The sequence below is a fragment of the Sinocyclocheilus anshuiensis genome, unplaced genomic scaffold, assembly GCF_001515605.1.
Source record: "Sinocyclocheilus anshuiensis isolate Anshui unplaced genomic scaffold, SAMN03320099.WGS_v1.1 scaffold63, whole genome shotgun sequence".
NCBI lineage: Eukaryota > Metazoa > Chordata > Actinopteri > Cypriniformes > Cyprinidae > Sinocyclocheilus > Sinocyclocheilus anshuiensis.
Genome location: NW_015552625.1, coordinates 614988 through 627539, shown reverse-complemented (window position 1 = coordinate 627539; position 12552 = coordinate 614988). Strand labels below are relative to the sequence as shown.

The window sequence follows — 12552 nt, the reverse complement described above, 5'->3', positions numbered from 1 at the left end:
GTTGTTGTTTTTGTCTTCGCAGTGAAGTTTCCTTTTCTTCTTTATGTGCAGCCTTTTCCACGTCTGAACAAGAGAGAAGAATTAAATAGCTTTTCTGCCAGTTTGGGACAAATGAATGGCAAAAAGCTGGTCAGCGAGTTTTAGTCCTTGATTGCCTTCTTCAGATGCCCTTCAAACAAAGGCTGGGGATGAAAATAAAGCCCCACCTGGTACTTCTGTTTGCTAAAATAATAAGAAATAGATTTCGTTTCATAAATAATTGAAACAGATTGTAAAGTGCAGCAGTTGAAGAAGTATCAGTCAAGACAGCGAGGCCAGGTATCACCTGCTCTTCAGTAAGACGCAATTATTGTTAAATCAGGTTCTTTGCGATATCTATGATTTCCACAGCAACAGGTCGCCTATGTTTGCCCATACTTTGCATAACAAGCAAGAAATTACTAGGCACTGATAAAAAATCGGGGGACAAATCTGACAGTCCCAAACCCACACCTGTCCCGCGATATCCCAATATGGTTCTGGCATCGAAAGTTATTTGTAAAGCGGTAATATTTGTTTTACTTTGGATTATTTCGAGGCCTTTATAACAGCACGACAACATTCCCTATCTCCTTGCTTTATTTGTCCATTTTATTGAAAGCATATGGTTATCAGATGTCCTACAAAATACATATTTAGTCACACTGGCGATGAGTACCTTTGTGGACACTCGGGCACCACGGTAAATATTTTGCGCCCATAACAGTGCTCTTGGTCTCTCCAATAAGTGAAGATTTATCGAGACCTGGGGCCAAGTGTAAACTCGTGCTATCCCACCATGTTGAAAGTCTTTTGTTTGCAACCGCGACCATATTTACAACGCGCACTTGATGTTCTTAATAACGGACTCCGTTTGGAGACACCAGTGCGCACGCATTTTATTTTCTATGCAAATGTTTTTGTGCATAATATTCTGTGTTTTTATTGTACTATGAAACTGCTGCTGCACACAAATTCAAGTTATTCCCCATTTTCTTCGATTAAATATTATTTTCCCAGTGTTTTGTGCACTACCGCACAATTTACGCACAGGAACATCGCCACAAAGCGCACAACGGCAATGACACTAAAATAATATTGTTTATCAATAATTATTTTCAATTTCTACAAATTTCTTGTTGAAACTGTCATGTTAACTGCCAATAAAATGTCCATTATGTATGTCCAATTCCTGCATGATTACTGTGTCAATGCAAATAACATAAGACTATTCCTGCTACAGATCCGTGAACTTTTTCTATCACCCAGAAGTTGATGTTTGAGAAAACGTCATGCATATACAGTACAATTATTATAATTCGATAAAGATGAATTATAGAATTCATTGTGCAAAATAAAGGCTTGCAAGCCAATATATTTTCAATAAGATGTTTCTCTTGATGAAATGGTTTTAATTATTATAGATTAGATGAATGCATGATTGCAAGGCTATAATATAAAAACAACAACGGACAGATGTAGAAAACTTCACCTGACATATTCTACCCTGTTTTTAAAATCTTCTCTTAGTTTATTTCTTAAAGCCGAAGGTAAATTTCTGAGAGGGCCGTCTCTGATTGGCCACTTGACTCCATTTGTTTGCCCTAGAGCGCAGACAGGATAAAGGGACATAAATGACGATTGGGCGCATCTCCCTCTATTGTCCCTTTGATTTATATATTAAGGGAATGAATAAGAGACTGCATGTTGCTCACTGGCGGACAGGACGCGCAGTGCTGTAGACCAACACCCTCACGGAACCTCGGTTTCACTGAGCCAGTCTGCAAGCCAAGAGGTAAGCATCTGAATTATGATAGGGTTCTTATAGGTTGTTATCCAAGACCTTGGGCTGAAGATGTCCTGTTATGTTTTTATGTACAGAATGACTCCAAGATCCACGTGCACGTCGGTAGGAAGGAATGGGACCTTTAAATATAACTGGAGTTCAGCATTAGATGTCAAGTCTGGATCCATAGACATTACCAAATGCCAAAAAATCAAATGCAACAGAGAATTAGAGCTTGGCAGCATAGACTCAGCGACTAAAGAATGCGCATCTACCTTCAACGAAGAGAACACAAGAAATAAAAGAATAAAGAAAAATATGCCAGTTAAATCAGCAAGCAGACAACGTGGGAATCGCAGAGTGAAGGCAAACGACAGAGAAAGGCACCGCATGCATACTCTGAACTCCGCCCTGGATACTCTGAGAAGTGTGCTTCCAACTTTTCCCGATGACGCCAAACTGACTAAAATCGAGACTTTGAGATTCGCGCACAATTATATTTGGGCATTGTCAGAAACATTGAGAATTGCAGACCATGTTCGACAAATTTCAAATCACGATCGGGATCAGGAGAACCTCGCTGTGCCAAGCGCTTGCTTGGACGTGCGTTATAGCGTATCCAGTGCATGCGCGTCCAAGTGGCACTCCACAAACTCATCATCAAATTGGCAAGAAACTCAAGGCTACTACTACACTGATTTTTTACTAGAGGAATTTAACTGCAATTTTCAGGACAATCTGACTTTTAATCTAACCTGCGAGTAGCAACGCAAATCTGGCAAAAGTTGACTTTTCTTGTAGACCACGAATATGACACATTAGGCATGTCATAAGTGTAGAAATGCTATTTTTCGTTTATGCCTATGAGCAAATTTTTTTTTTTATATTGCTCTTAACACTAAAATATAATAGTGTATTATATTTTATCTCCTCTCTTCATCTCCTTGCACTGGCTACCGGTCGCGGCTCGAATCAAGTTCAAGACATTGATGCTTGCATATAGAACAGCCACAGGCTCAGCACCCACCTACTTCCACTCACTACTACGAATCTGCATCCCCTCCAGAAGTCTGAGATCCGCTAGTGAGCGACGCCTCGTGGTACCATCACAGAGAGGCTCAAAATCACTTTCCAGAACATTCTCGTTCACCATTCCTGGCTGGTGGAACGATATTCCCACCCCTATCCGGAATGCTGAATCCCTGACAATTTTCAAGCGACAGCTGAAAACTCATCTCTGTCGAAGCTACTTGACTTCATCATCATCATTATAAAAAAATAAAAAAATTCTCTCTTTATTTATTCCTTCTCTTTCTAGCTTGTACTTATTTGAACAATGTCTAGAAACTTGGTATTACAAGCACTTCCTGTATCTGTTTGCCTCTTTAAGAAGAATCGCTTTATGTATCCCCAAATTGTAAGTCGCTTTGGATAAAAGCGTCTGCAAAATGACTAAATGTAAATGTAAATGTAAATGTATGACGATAATATAGTTGTTGTAAATGTGTGTTAGTTCCTTATTTTTAATTCAAGCAAATAAATAAAAAACACGTATTTTTTAATCCATTTTCATTCGAGTGCATATGTAGATAATGTAAAAATCATAATAAATTAATATTGAATCTGCTTTAGTATTTCGTCAAAGAAGCATCAACTGTTGTCCTGCTTATGACAAGTTTCGCTTTCTGCGCAGGCGCTCTTCTTCAGCTGCGCTTCCCAGAGCAACAAATAGTAATATATATATATATATGAAGAGTTCAGATGCAAAAGCCTCTAAGTGCCGTCTGAAAGTCTCTTCCAAAATGAAAATTTTTCTCAGGCTCCAATATAGGTTCAGTCATTTCCCTTTAATGCAATGAATAGGTTCTTTTCATTGCCATTAAAGTGAAATAACTGAACATAAACATATAGGAGCCTGAGAAAAAAGCTAATTTTGGAAGAGACTTTCTGACGGCACTTGCATCTGAACTCGTCATATATAATACATACAATAGTCAACATTTGAAGTGGATCAAAACCTTTCATCAAAGTTGTCCTAAAACCTAAAAGCGTTCTTGTCTTAGGAACTTAGATTCACTTCAAATGTTGACTACTGTATACACACACACACACACACACACACACACACACACACACACACACACACACACACACACACACACACATATATATATATAGCTTAAAATTTTCTTTAACAATAACACAAGGAGTTCTAGATTATTTTAATGTTGACTACTGTATACACAAACACACACACACACACACACACACACACACACACACACATATATATATATAGCTTAAAATTTTCTTTAACAATAACACAAGGAGTTCTAGATTATTTTACCCATTATCATTTAGCTTGGTGTTCACGTATTGCATATGTTCTGCATATGTACGTAGTAATGTAATGCAAATGTTCTGTTAATTAGCTATGTTGGTCAACTACTATATTCTTCAAATAATGAGTAATTAGGTTTACTTTTACAAGACTTGTTACAGCTTCAAAACAACTATATTGTACTCTGACTGAAGTAGGAGTGGGTTGATGCTTACAATACAACACTAGAGTATTTTGTAATTTATTCTGTTATAATGCTTTTGCAGAAAGGCTTTTATTGAAAGGCCAGCATGATTCAAAACAATAAACATTCCTAAAAAAATTTTTTTGCAAAGAAATAAACCATACAGAAATTTAACAATGGATATGCAACATTTTATTTTTCTAGCAAGGCTGAACATGTTATTTTCATACAAAAATATGGAGTATGGAGAATCCAAAAGACAATATACAAACATGGAATAGTTTTTACATACTGGTGTGGACCAGTGAGGACAACCATGATTACATACATTTCAATGATCAGTTTAAAACTTATGAAAATCTGCAAATGCAATAAGTGGTCTTAAGATACCCTAGCACCAATAAATCGAGCCTTTTATACAATGAGATAAATGCATGGAATGAAGAAGACATTGGAATGTATGATAAGGGATAAACTCTATATTCACATATTCAGGTGATGTCTAATCACAATTTCCTGATTACTGTTGCCAAAGTCCATTTATATCTATGCACTTCTGAGTATGTAAGAGTTTTCACAAACATTCATATTGGCAACAAAGCAGCCCCACTGGAAGACTATCCAAATAAAGCGTTACAGATTTCCAAAGGAATTCCCCACATAAGGGAATGTGCAGTTTTATAGTAGAACCTGGGAAACATTCTACTTTGGAAAAACGGTGACGACATCATAACCCTCTGGAGGAGTGACGCGCTCACGTGCGTGTTTCTCGCAGTAAATCTTGTCCTCAACAAAAAAGTGTCCTTTTTGCTTAAGATTGATCCCGCAGTCTGTGCAGACATAGCATTCTGGGTGGCGAAGCTTATCTCGAAGTTTGACCATCACTCCTCTATATAACCACATAAAGAGAAAAATGTTATTTAGGAACACATGTTTGCAAAAAAATCCTAGAATTATAGTGAAATAATTAACAGAGAGCAAAATCCACAGGTATTATAAAAAGATTGAGTTCCAAAATGTTCCACTAGATGGCCACAACTGCACTATACAGCAAAGTCCATGCAACTGTTCTAAGATGCATTCCTTTGAAACTTTTCCTAGAAAGATAAACCAAAAAAAAGTGAAACTTACACAATCCCTGAACCACATTTGTCACAAAGAGAGAGCTTTTCAGGATTCCCAACCGAGGTTCCAATTTTTGTGCTGGGAGCCTTGACACTTTTGAAGCCTGAGGGTTTATCTGTATCACCTGACACAAAGGCACAGAAATCCATTTAATGCTAAGGCTTTCTTTTATAGGCCCAAAAATCGGACGCAAAATGTGTTTCACTGCTGTAGCCACAGGCATGGCTTTAGAAACTGATGATTACGAATGACCAGAATCACAGACACCCATTTTGTCAACAGAAGCTGAGGCCTGGTGACCTATGGGTAATTCAGACACAATGTAGTACGGTATACAAGGTGTGTATGAAATTATACCGGTTTCCAGGATCTCCTGTAGAACTTTAAAAGAGGCAGACTGGCGAGGAGGCTCACTGGATTCTTGATTCTCCTGCAGCATTTTGTACACCTCAGAGTCTGCAGCTAACGCAGGCTTTGGCTGGACAGGTCCACAGGGATCTGGGCTATAAAACATGCAAAAGGTCACACTGATGACAGCCACAAGACAAACAATGTTATCTCAAAAGCATTATATTATTAAACTCAATGCCAACTGACTAGTTTCATCCCTGACAGACATAAACTCAAATAACTATACTAATACAACACAGAACTGGAATGAGTGTAGCACATAATGATGCATAATTGTTCATGATAAGTACAAAAAAAAACACATTTTAGAAAACTTTTGAAAAACTATAAATTTTCAAGAAAAGTTTAAATATAATGCATGTACTTATATATAAAAAATGCTGTTGTTTTGAACTTCTACTCAAAGAATATTGAACACAATGTATCAAGGTTTGCATAAAAACATTATATAAAAAAATATAAAATCAGAACACCTTTTTATTCAAGAAATGTTTCTTGAGCATATGAAAATGATTTCCAAAGGATGTGACAATGAAAGTTGGAGTTATAGCTGCTGAAAACTCGCCTTTGTCTTCCCAGAAATAAATTACATTAAAACACAAAACAAAACAGAAAACACTTATTTTAAATTGTAATAATATTCACTTCTATTATATTTTTGCAGCTTTGGTGAACATAAGAGACTTCTTCCAAAAAAAAAACAAAACATTTTCTCGACCCCAGGTTTTTGAATAATAGTCTATATTTCAAGGTAAAAAGCATTTTTTTATAAAAATATATAATTATATTATTAATTAATACATTTTTGGGGAGTTACACTCTGAACTAGCCTTGCCTTGTTGCGTCACATCATCATTATCAGTCATGAAGGTCTGCAGGTTACCGAGAGGACTCTCTGTAATATCATTTCCTGTTTTTTTTTTCCCCCTGAAAGATAGTTGTACCACATATCTTTGTGTCAAGTATGTTAGTGAGGTGTGTATCATGCTTACTTCCTACTGGCTTCATTGGAGGCAGCAGAAGTCTGGACATCATCCACTGCACTGTTAAAACTCTTAATGTTCTCAGAGGAATACAGGCCAGAGGGGTTATTGTACATGTTGGTGACCACCCTTGGACTGCCAGAATTGAAAGGCATGGCACTCCTGTTATGAGCAGAGCCTATATGTTTCACCTCCTACAGAAAAAAAGAGCAGGTACTATTAGAGTACAAACCTCATAAAACAGAAGAGGTTATTTCACCCAAAAATTCTTTGAGAATTTACTCACCCTCATGTCATTCCAAACCTGTATGACTTACTTTCTTCTCCTTTTTTCCATATAATGAAACAAATCAGTGGACTCTAATATTGTTTTGGATTCTACTGACTTTCACTGTATGAAGAAAATCATTCATCAAAATATCTTCTTTTGTTTTGAACAAAAGAAATACAGTCATATAGACTTGGAATGACACAAAAACAAAGCCAAAGACATAAGATCATTTCATAAGAATTGCAGTAAAACATAACTATTCAGACCAGAAAAAAGGTTTGAGAATCAATCATGACTTTTTTTTTTATAACTGTAGATATTATAACCAAGTTGATGTGAAAAAAGACCATTTACAGTAACAACAGGAAAAAACAGACACGGAAAAGTTTTTTCGACACCAATGACTAAGGTTTTTATGACATTGTGAAACTTTCCTCTGTTAACAACATATTTAACAGTTGTTTCTTATTATGTTTCTCTCTCTGCTTAAATTGGGAAACATTTATAACACCCAAACTATGTAGTCGAGCTCCACACACTTCCTATGATCATTCACATTCTGACCCGAAATTTCCAACATAGCCTGCAGGATGTGGGTCTTACGTCATGGTTTTGGCTGATAAACCTACTGGTCTCCATGGATAAGGCTTGTTAGGACATAAACAATGACTTCACTTTGGCAGCCTATGGTGCCGTGCCTTTATTTGTTTAGCGGCTATGGTTCTGTTATGTATGACAGTCTCATGCACTATGAAGGTCTTTAAAGCTCATTTAAAATGATCAAGGGTCTGTTTAAAAACCCCTCAGCTCCCAGATAAGCAGAGCTAAAACGCACCTGTGTTTCTTTATTGGCCAGATTCATCTTGTATGGATTGGTCTTTCCTTCTTCAGTGACCAGTGGGGACCACATTTTCGACTCTGATCTACAAAAAGAAAAAAAAGAAAAACTTTCATACAGTGAATCAGTAAATGATTAAAGTAAAAATATAAAATCATCATGGCTCAACAACAACAAAAAAAAAGCCTGGGCCCAGTGTGAGAGTTTCAGGCAAGTTGATGCAATTGTACTGATCATGTATTGCATAAGTTTGCATGGCATAAAAACACATTGGGTTGTCTGTCATATATTGAACACTGTTGTTGCAAATTCTGCTGATTTAGACTTGTCACCAACATGACTTTATCAAGCTGACTGACACAGATGAGGATATGTTGAAATTGTGAAAATGACTTGTGACAGACTTTAGTAAAAAAGAACTGAAAATTAGACCCAGCAACAATTTACACTGTATGCCATTATCTTCCACGTCATCAATGAGTCATAGCTTAACATCCTAATGGATAATATTAAGTCTACAATGTCTGGAAGAATTTAATAAATGCCTACATTTCTGTTTGTTTTTGGAAGATGTTTCATTATATCACACTTTTCTGGGCGCTCTACATACTCTAAGCTAACAATACATTCAGGCAAACCACTGCATGTTCCCCTTTGCAAAGTAATGTGCCACCTGTCAATGGAAAGCACCATTTCCTCCATGCAAGCTTTGATTTTATTCTGTGCTTCCAGGTGAGTCATTCTCTCTGTTGACTCTTCATCTATGGACAGGATCATGTCCCCCATACAAAGGTCAGCTTGAGCCGCTTTGCTTCCTGGGGTCACCTGAAAAAGTCAAAACTGGTCATCATCATCATAACCTAAAAGGCTTTAAAATTGTGTGGTTTTCCATGGCCAAATATAAACTTAAAAGAATATGGCAGAATTTTGACAATATCTTCTCTTTGGTGTGGCTTTTACTTGGTACATAATGACTTCCTCTATAAAGTGTCAGGGTGTGCACCTTGTTTCTGAGAAAAACATTAGGTTAAACGTGCACTCAGCAAGTTTTTATTAACTTTTAGCTGGATCATATTAATCCCAATAGTACAACTGGTTTATATCAACTAGAACGCACAAAGTTTGTTTATGAACTGCTTCCACTTCACACAAACTGTTTATTTGTTTTCTGGACACTCTTGGATCCAACCATAACTACAGGGCCTTTCACATCAAGGAAGGATTGTAACTATATTGATAACTGTAACTATAAAGTTGAATGAATCAGTCTAATTCTATAAGAACAGGAAAGTCCACACCCCAACTATAATGATAATGACAGAGGAATGATATCAGTAGAATCACAGTTGACATAACTGCAGTACGCAGTTACAATAAACAGAACATTTTTGTGCATTGTTGTGGACACTAATATATTTATTATAGTTATCGTTCTTGGTGTGATCAGGCCTTAATTTTTACATTGAGTGTTGGCAGGATGTGCTATATATGAAAAACTACTATTGGTCATGTGATCTCAACATGGTGGCACCATGAAAGGGAGACCTACTCTATGTAAAATAAAATAGCTTATTCTAGAAATCTGATGACAGGAGTCTTATACTAATGCAAGTGAACAACATTTTAATAATATAGTATTTCTTTATGTGTACAACTTTGTTAAAAATACTGAATGTCCCTTTAAGAGATGACAGGCATCTTGTTGCGGTCGAAAGTACAAGTTTGAAACGCACGCTTGAGTGTCACCTTATAACATGCATTCATGCCATGAATACTTGTAATGTGTTGAAAAGAATAAGCTTAGATGACTGAACACTAATCTGCGAAACCATATGGAATCACCTACAGAGCTAGTTTGCGAAAGAACCAGATTTTGCGTCAAAATGAGCTAGTTACTCGCTAATTTGTTCTACGAGACTGACGCCTGAGCATTTTAATCCAAGTGCTCGACACATAGCGACACCGAAGTTCAGATCGATATGGTCGCGTTCACGTGCGTTTCTGATGGATGCTGCTGCTGTATGCAGGTGTGACGCGTTTTTCATAAAGTTTAACCAGTCTGTGGAGTATAATATGGTGGCCTAGTAATGTCTATGAAAGCTATTTTACCTCTGTGCTAAATGATGAACAAATCCAAAGTTAATTCCTTACCCTCGAGATAGTCAGAGGTTGTTCGAAATCGTTTCCCCCGACCAGACGGAAGCCCCACGGTCCGGGACCTTGTAAAACAACTCGTAAAGGCATTATACTTCTAACACTTCGCCTAAATGGCTGGGTATACTGAACTAGTGCAGTGTAAACCGCGCTATGAACTCTGCAGTTTGGAGTAACTGTAGCGGGACGGGGCGTTCACGTTGAAGAGACCATACCTGGGCGGAGCTTCCTCAGAAGTGAGCGAATAATGTCAGGTCTCTGCGCTGATAAGAGTTTATTTCCTATGTTTGTTTAGGGGTGGACTGTTACGTCATCTTATATTGAAGTTTACCATGTATGGAAGAGCCAAATCCTAAAATTTGGTAGGTGCCACTCCCAAATCCAGATTCCTGGCAAGGGGGGTTCGCGCATGACATATGCTTTCCAGGACTATGGATCTCATTCTCAGCATTCCCAAAAAGTGGAACAAGTGCAGACAAAACGAGCGACGTTGAAGCACAATGTCAATATTTGATTTACATTAAAGGCTAGAGTTGTAACTTAATAAAGAACAGTAGCACCTCCGCAGAATGGCCTACAGTACAAGTAAAGACTGGTTGCTATATGATTTATGAGCATTTGAAATAATGAGAAGGACATTTCATGTGCTCCTCGAGTCAGTTTTTAACATGTTGCTATGTTTGTTAGGAGACGTTTTCCGAAGTTTTTCCACTTTTCACTTTTTTCAGATAAACTGCCTTTGTCCAGGGGCTGTATTACAAACAACTTCCTCCTAGCCTAATTTCTTTCAATTTAAAAATGTGCTGTTTCCCAAGCAAAATGATAATGGTTAGTAGATAAGGATTCTGAGTTAGCATGTTATATATAGATCCAGGGGCTTATCTAGTAACCGTGCCGGAGGCAGTTAGGATGTCATTGGGAATATTGAACTGAACAATCTTAACTTTTGAACATACTTCTTACTCGGTTACACCCTTCCTGCAGAGTTTAACCCTGCTTCATCACATCGGCCTGTAAATTTCAAGGGGTCCTAAAGTCTGTCAGTAAAAGTTTCAGGTATGCTTAACAAAACTTTGATGAATGGAAGATCTCCAAAAGGAGATCCAGCAGGAGATCATACAATTTACATTTCAATGTGATTTATGGACTTTTTTCACATTTTTGGGTTTGTAGCAGGGTAAATTTCTATAGAGGTAAACAGTAGACCATTGCATAGCCTGTATAATTTTTGGATTTACATTTGCTCAACATTTGCATTCCCATGACTTTTCAAAAGAGAGAGAGGGAGAGATAAAACTATGGCAGGGAGGAGGGGAATATGTCAAATAATCAGGTACACCCTCAGAAACGATATTAGAGACTTAATGACAGCAGTGTTGACCTTTTTTTTGTAAGTTAATGCTATAGCATAACATACAAATAAAGCTAAATTTACTAATTGATTTATTGCAGAAATACATCATCACAGTCTATGATAAAACCCATTAGTAAAACCATTTGCAAAGAGAAATTGTGTAATAAAAAGTAGAATTAAATTAAATAAAGTATATATATATATCACAGCAAAGCAGTGTTGACTTTGTGTTTAATTTAATGCAGATAAAAAAACAATCAATCAATCAATCAATCATACATACATACATACATACATACATACATACATACATAAATACACATACATACATTTCCAGATTTATGAAGTTAATACTGTGGAAATGCATCAGTTATGACATTCTGTTCATGAAACATCTGAAATATCTGTTCAAACATGACAAACCCATATATTTTTACTGCCACATATAGAATAGTGTATAGTGTTTGCATGCAATGAGAAATTGTAAAATGTTAAATAATGTAAAATAAATAAATAAGTAATGAACAAATAAAATGAAATATCAGTACAAAATAAAGTAGCTAAAGAGTAAAGAAAATACCACTAAAAAATAAATAAACAAAAAAGCAACAATTGAATACAATTTTTAAAAAGAAATCTCTCTCTTTGTCTGTCTCCTGACACCATAAATAGACATTTTATTACACTGGATAGATTTTAATATCATATAGGCCCAATACTTTGTATTAAATCATGAATTTGCATTATTAAAATAAAAATAATGACTTCAATTAAGATTAAAGTCTATAAGTAGAAATGTGGCCTCTTTATATAAACATCAGAGAATCAGATTAAATATTTTTCATTTAAAACTAAAAAAAAACTTTAAAGTAAAGGAATACTTTACACTAATACACAAAATACTTTGCATTAAATCATTATTTTATCTTATTAAAAAAAATATTACTTAAAGTTAAAATTAGGCTACTTAAAAAATGTTTTATGTAATAAACCTATAAGTAGGAATTTGGCCTCTTTGTATAAATAACAGAGAACCAGATTAAATATTTTCCTTAATCCCCTAACAGAATTTTAAATGTTTTCTTTC

The 12552-nt window shown here is 36.2% G+C and overlaps 2 protein-coding genes across 2 annotated transcripts; one reads left to right on the top strand and one right to left on the bottom strand.

Moving 5' to 3' along the window:
• The first annotated feature begins 1900 nt into the window (after window positions 1–1900).
• LOC107666354 (neurogenic differentiation factor 2-like) lies at window positions 1901–2569 on the top strand. Its single transcript, XM_016457616.1, has one exon. It carries the CDS (start codon window positions 1901–1903, stop codon window positions 2567–2569), a length of 669 nt encoding a protein of 222 aa, XP_016313102.1.
• Window positions 2570–4498: 1929 nt separating this feature from the next.
• LOC107666525 (PDZ and LIM domain protein 1-like) lies at window positions 4499–10363 on the bottom strand. The gene is made up of 7 exons (XM_016457911.1): window positions 10109–10363; window positions 8631–8782; window positions 7955–8042; window positions 6858–7042; window positions 5812–5957; window positions 5461–5578; window positions 4499–5218 (listed from the first exon to the last, which is right to left on the bottom strand). Exons 1-7 carry the CDS (start codon window positions 10199–10201, stop codon window positions 5032–5034), a joined length of 969 nt encoding a protein of 322 aa, XP_016313397.1. The 5' UTR covers window positions 10202–10363; the 3' UTR covers window positions 4499–5031.
• Window positions 10364–12552: the final 2189 nt, after the last annotated feature.

What these genes read in the sequence shown, in the direction of transcription:
- LOC107666354 (XM_016457616.1), top strand. Translation starts at nt 1,901, where the DNA reads ATGACTCCAAGATCCACGTGCACGTCGGTAGGAAGGAATGGGACCTTT.
- LOC107666525 (XM_016457911.1), bottom strand. Translation starts at nt 10,201, where the DNA reads ATGCCTTTACGAGTTGTTTTACAAGGTCCCGGACCGTGGGGCTTCCGT. An exon ending in ATGGTGCTTTCCATTGACAG is followed by an intron (nt 8,043 to 8,630) that starts GTGGCACATTAC and finishes TTCTTTTTGTAG; the next exon opens with ATCAGAGTCGAAAATGTGGT. An exon ending in TGGCCAATAAAGAAACACAG is followed by an intron (nt 7,043 to 7,954) that starts GTGCGTTTTAGC and finishes TTTTTTCTGTAG; the next exon opens with GAGGTGAAACATATAGGCTC.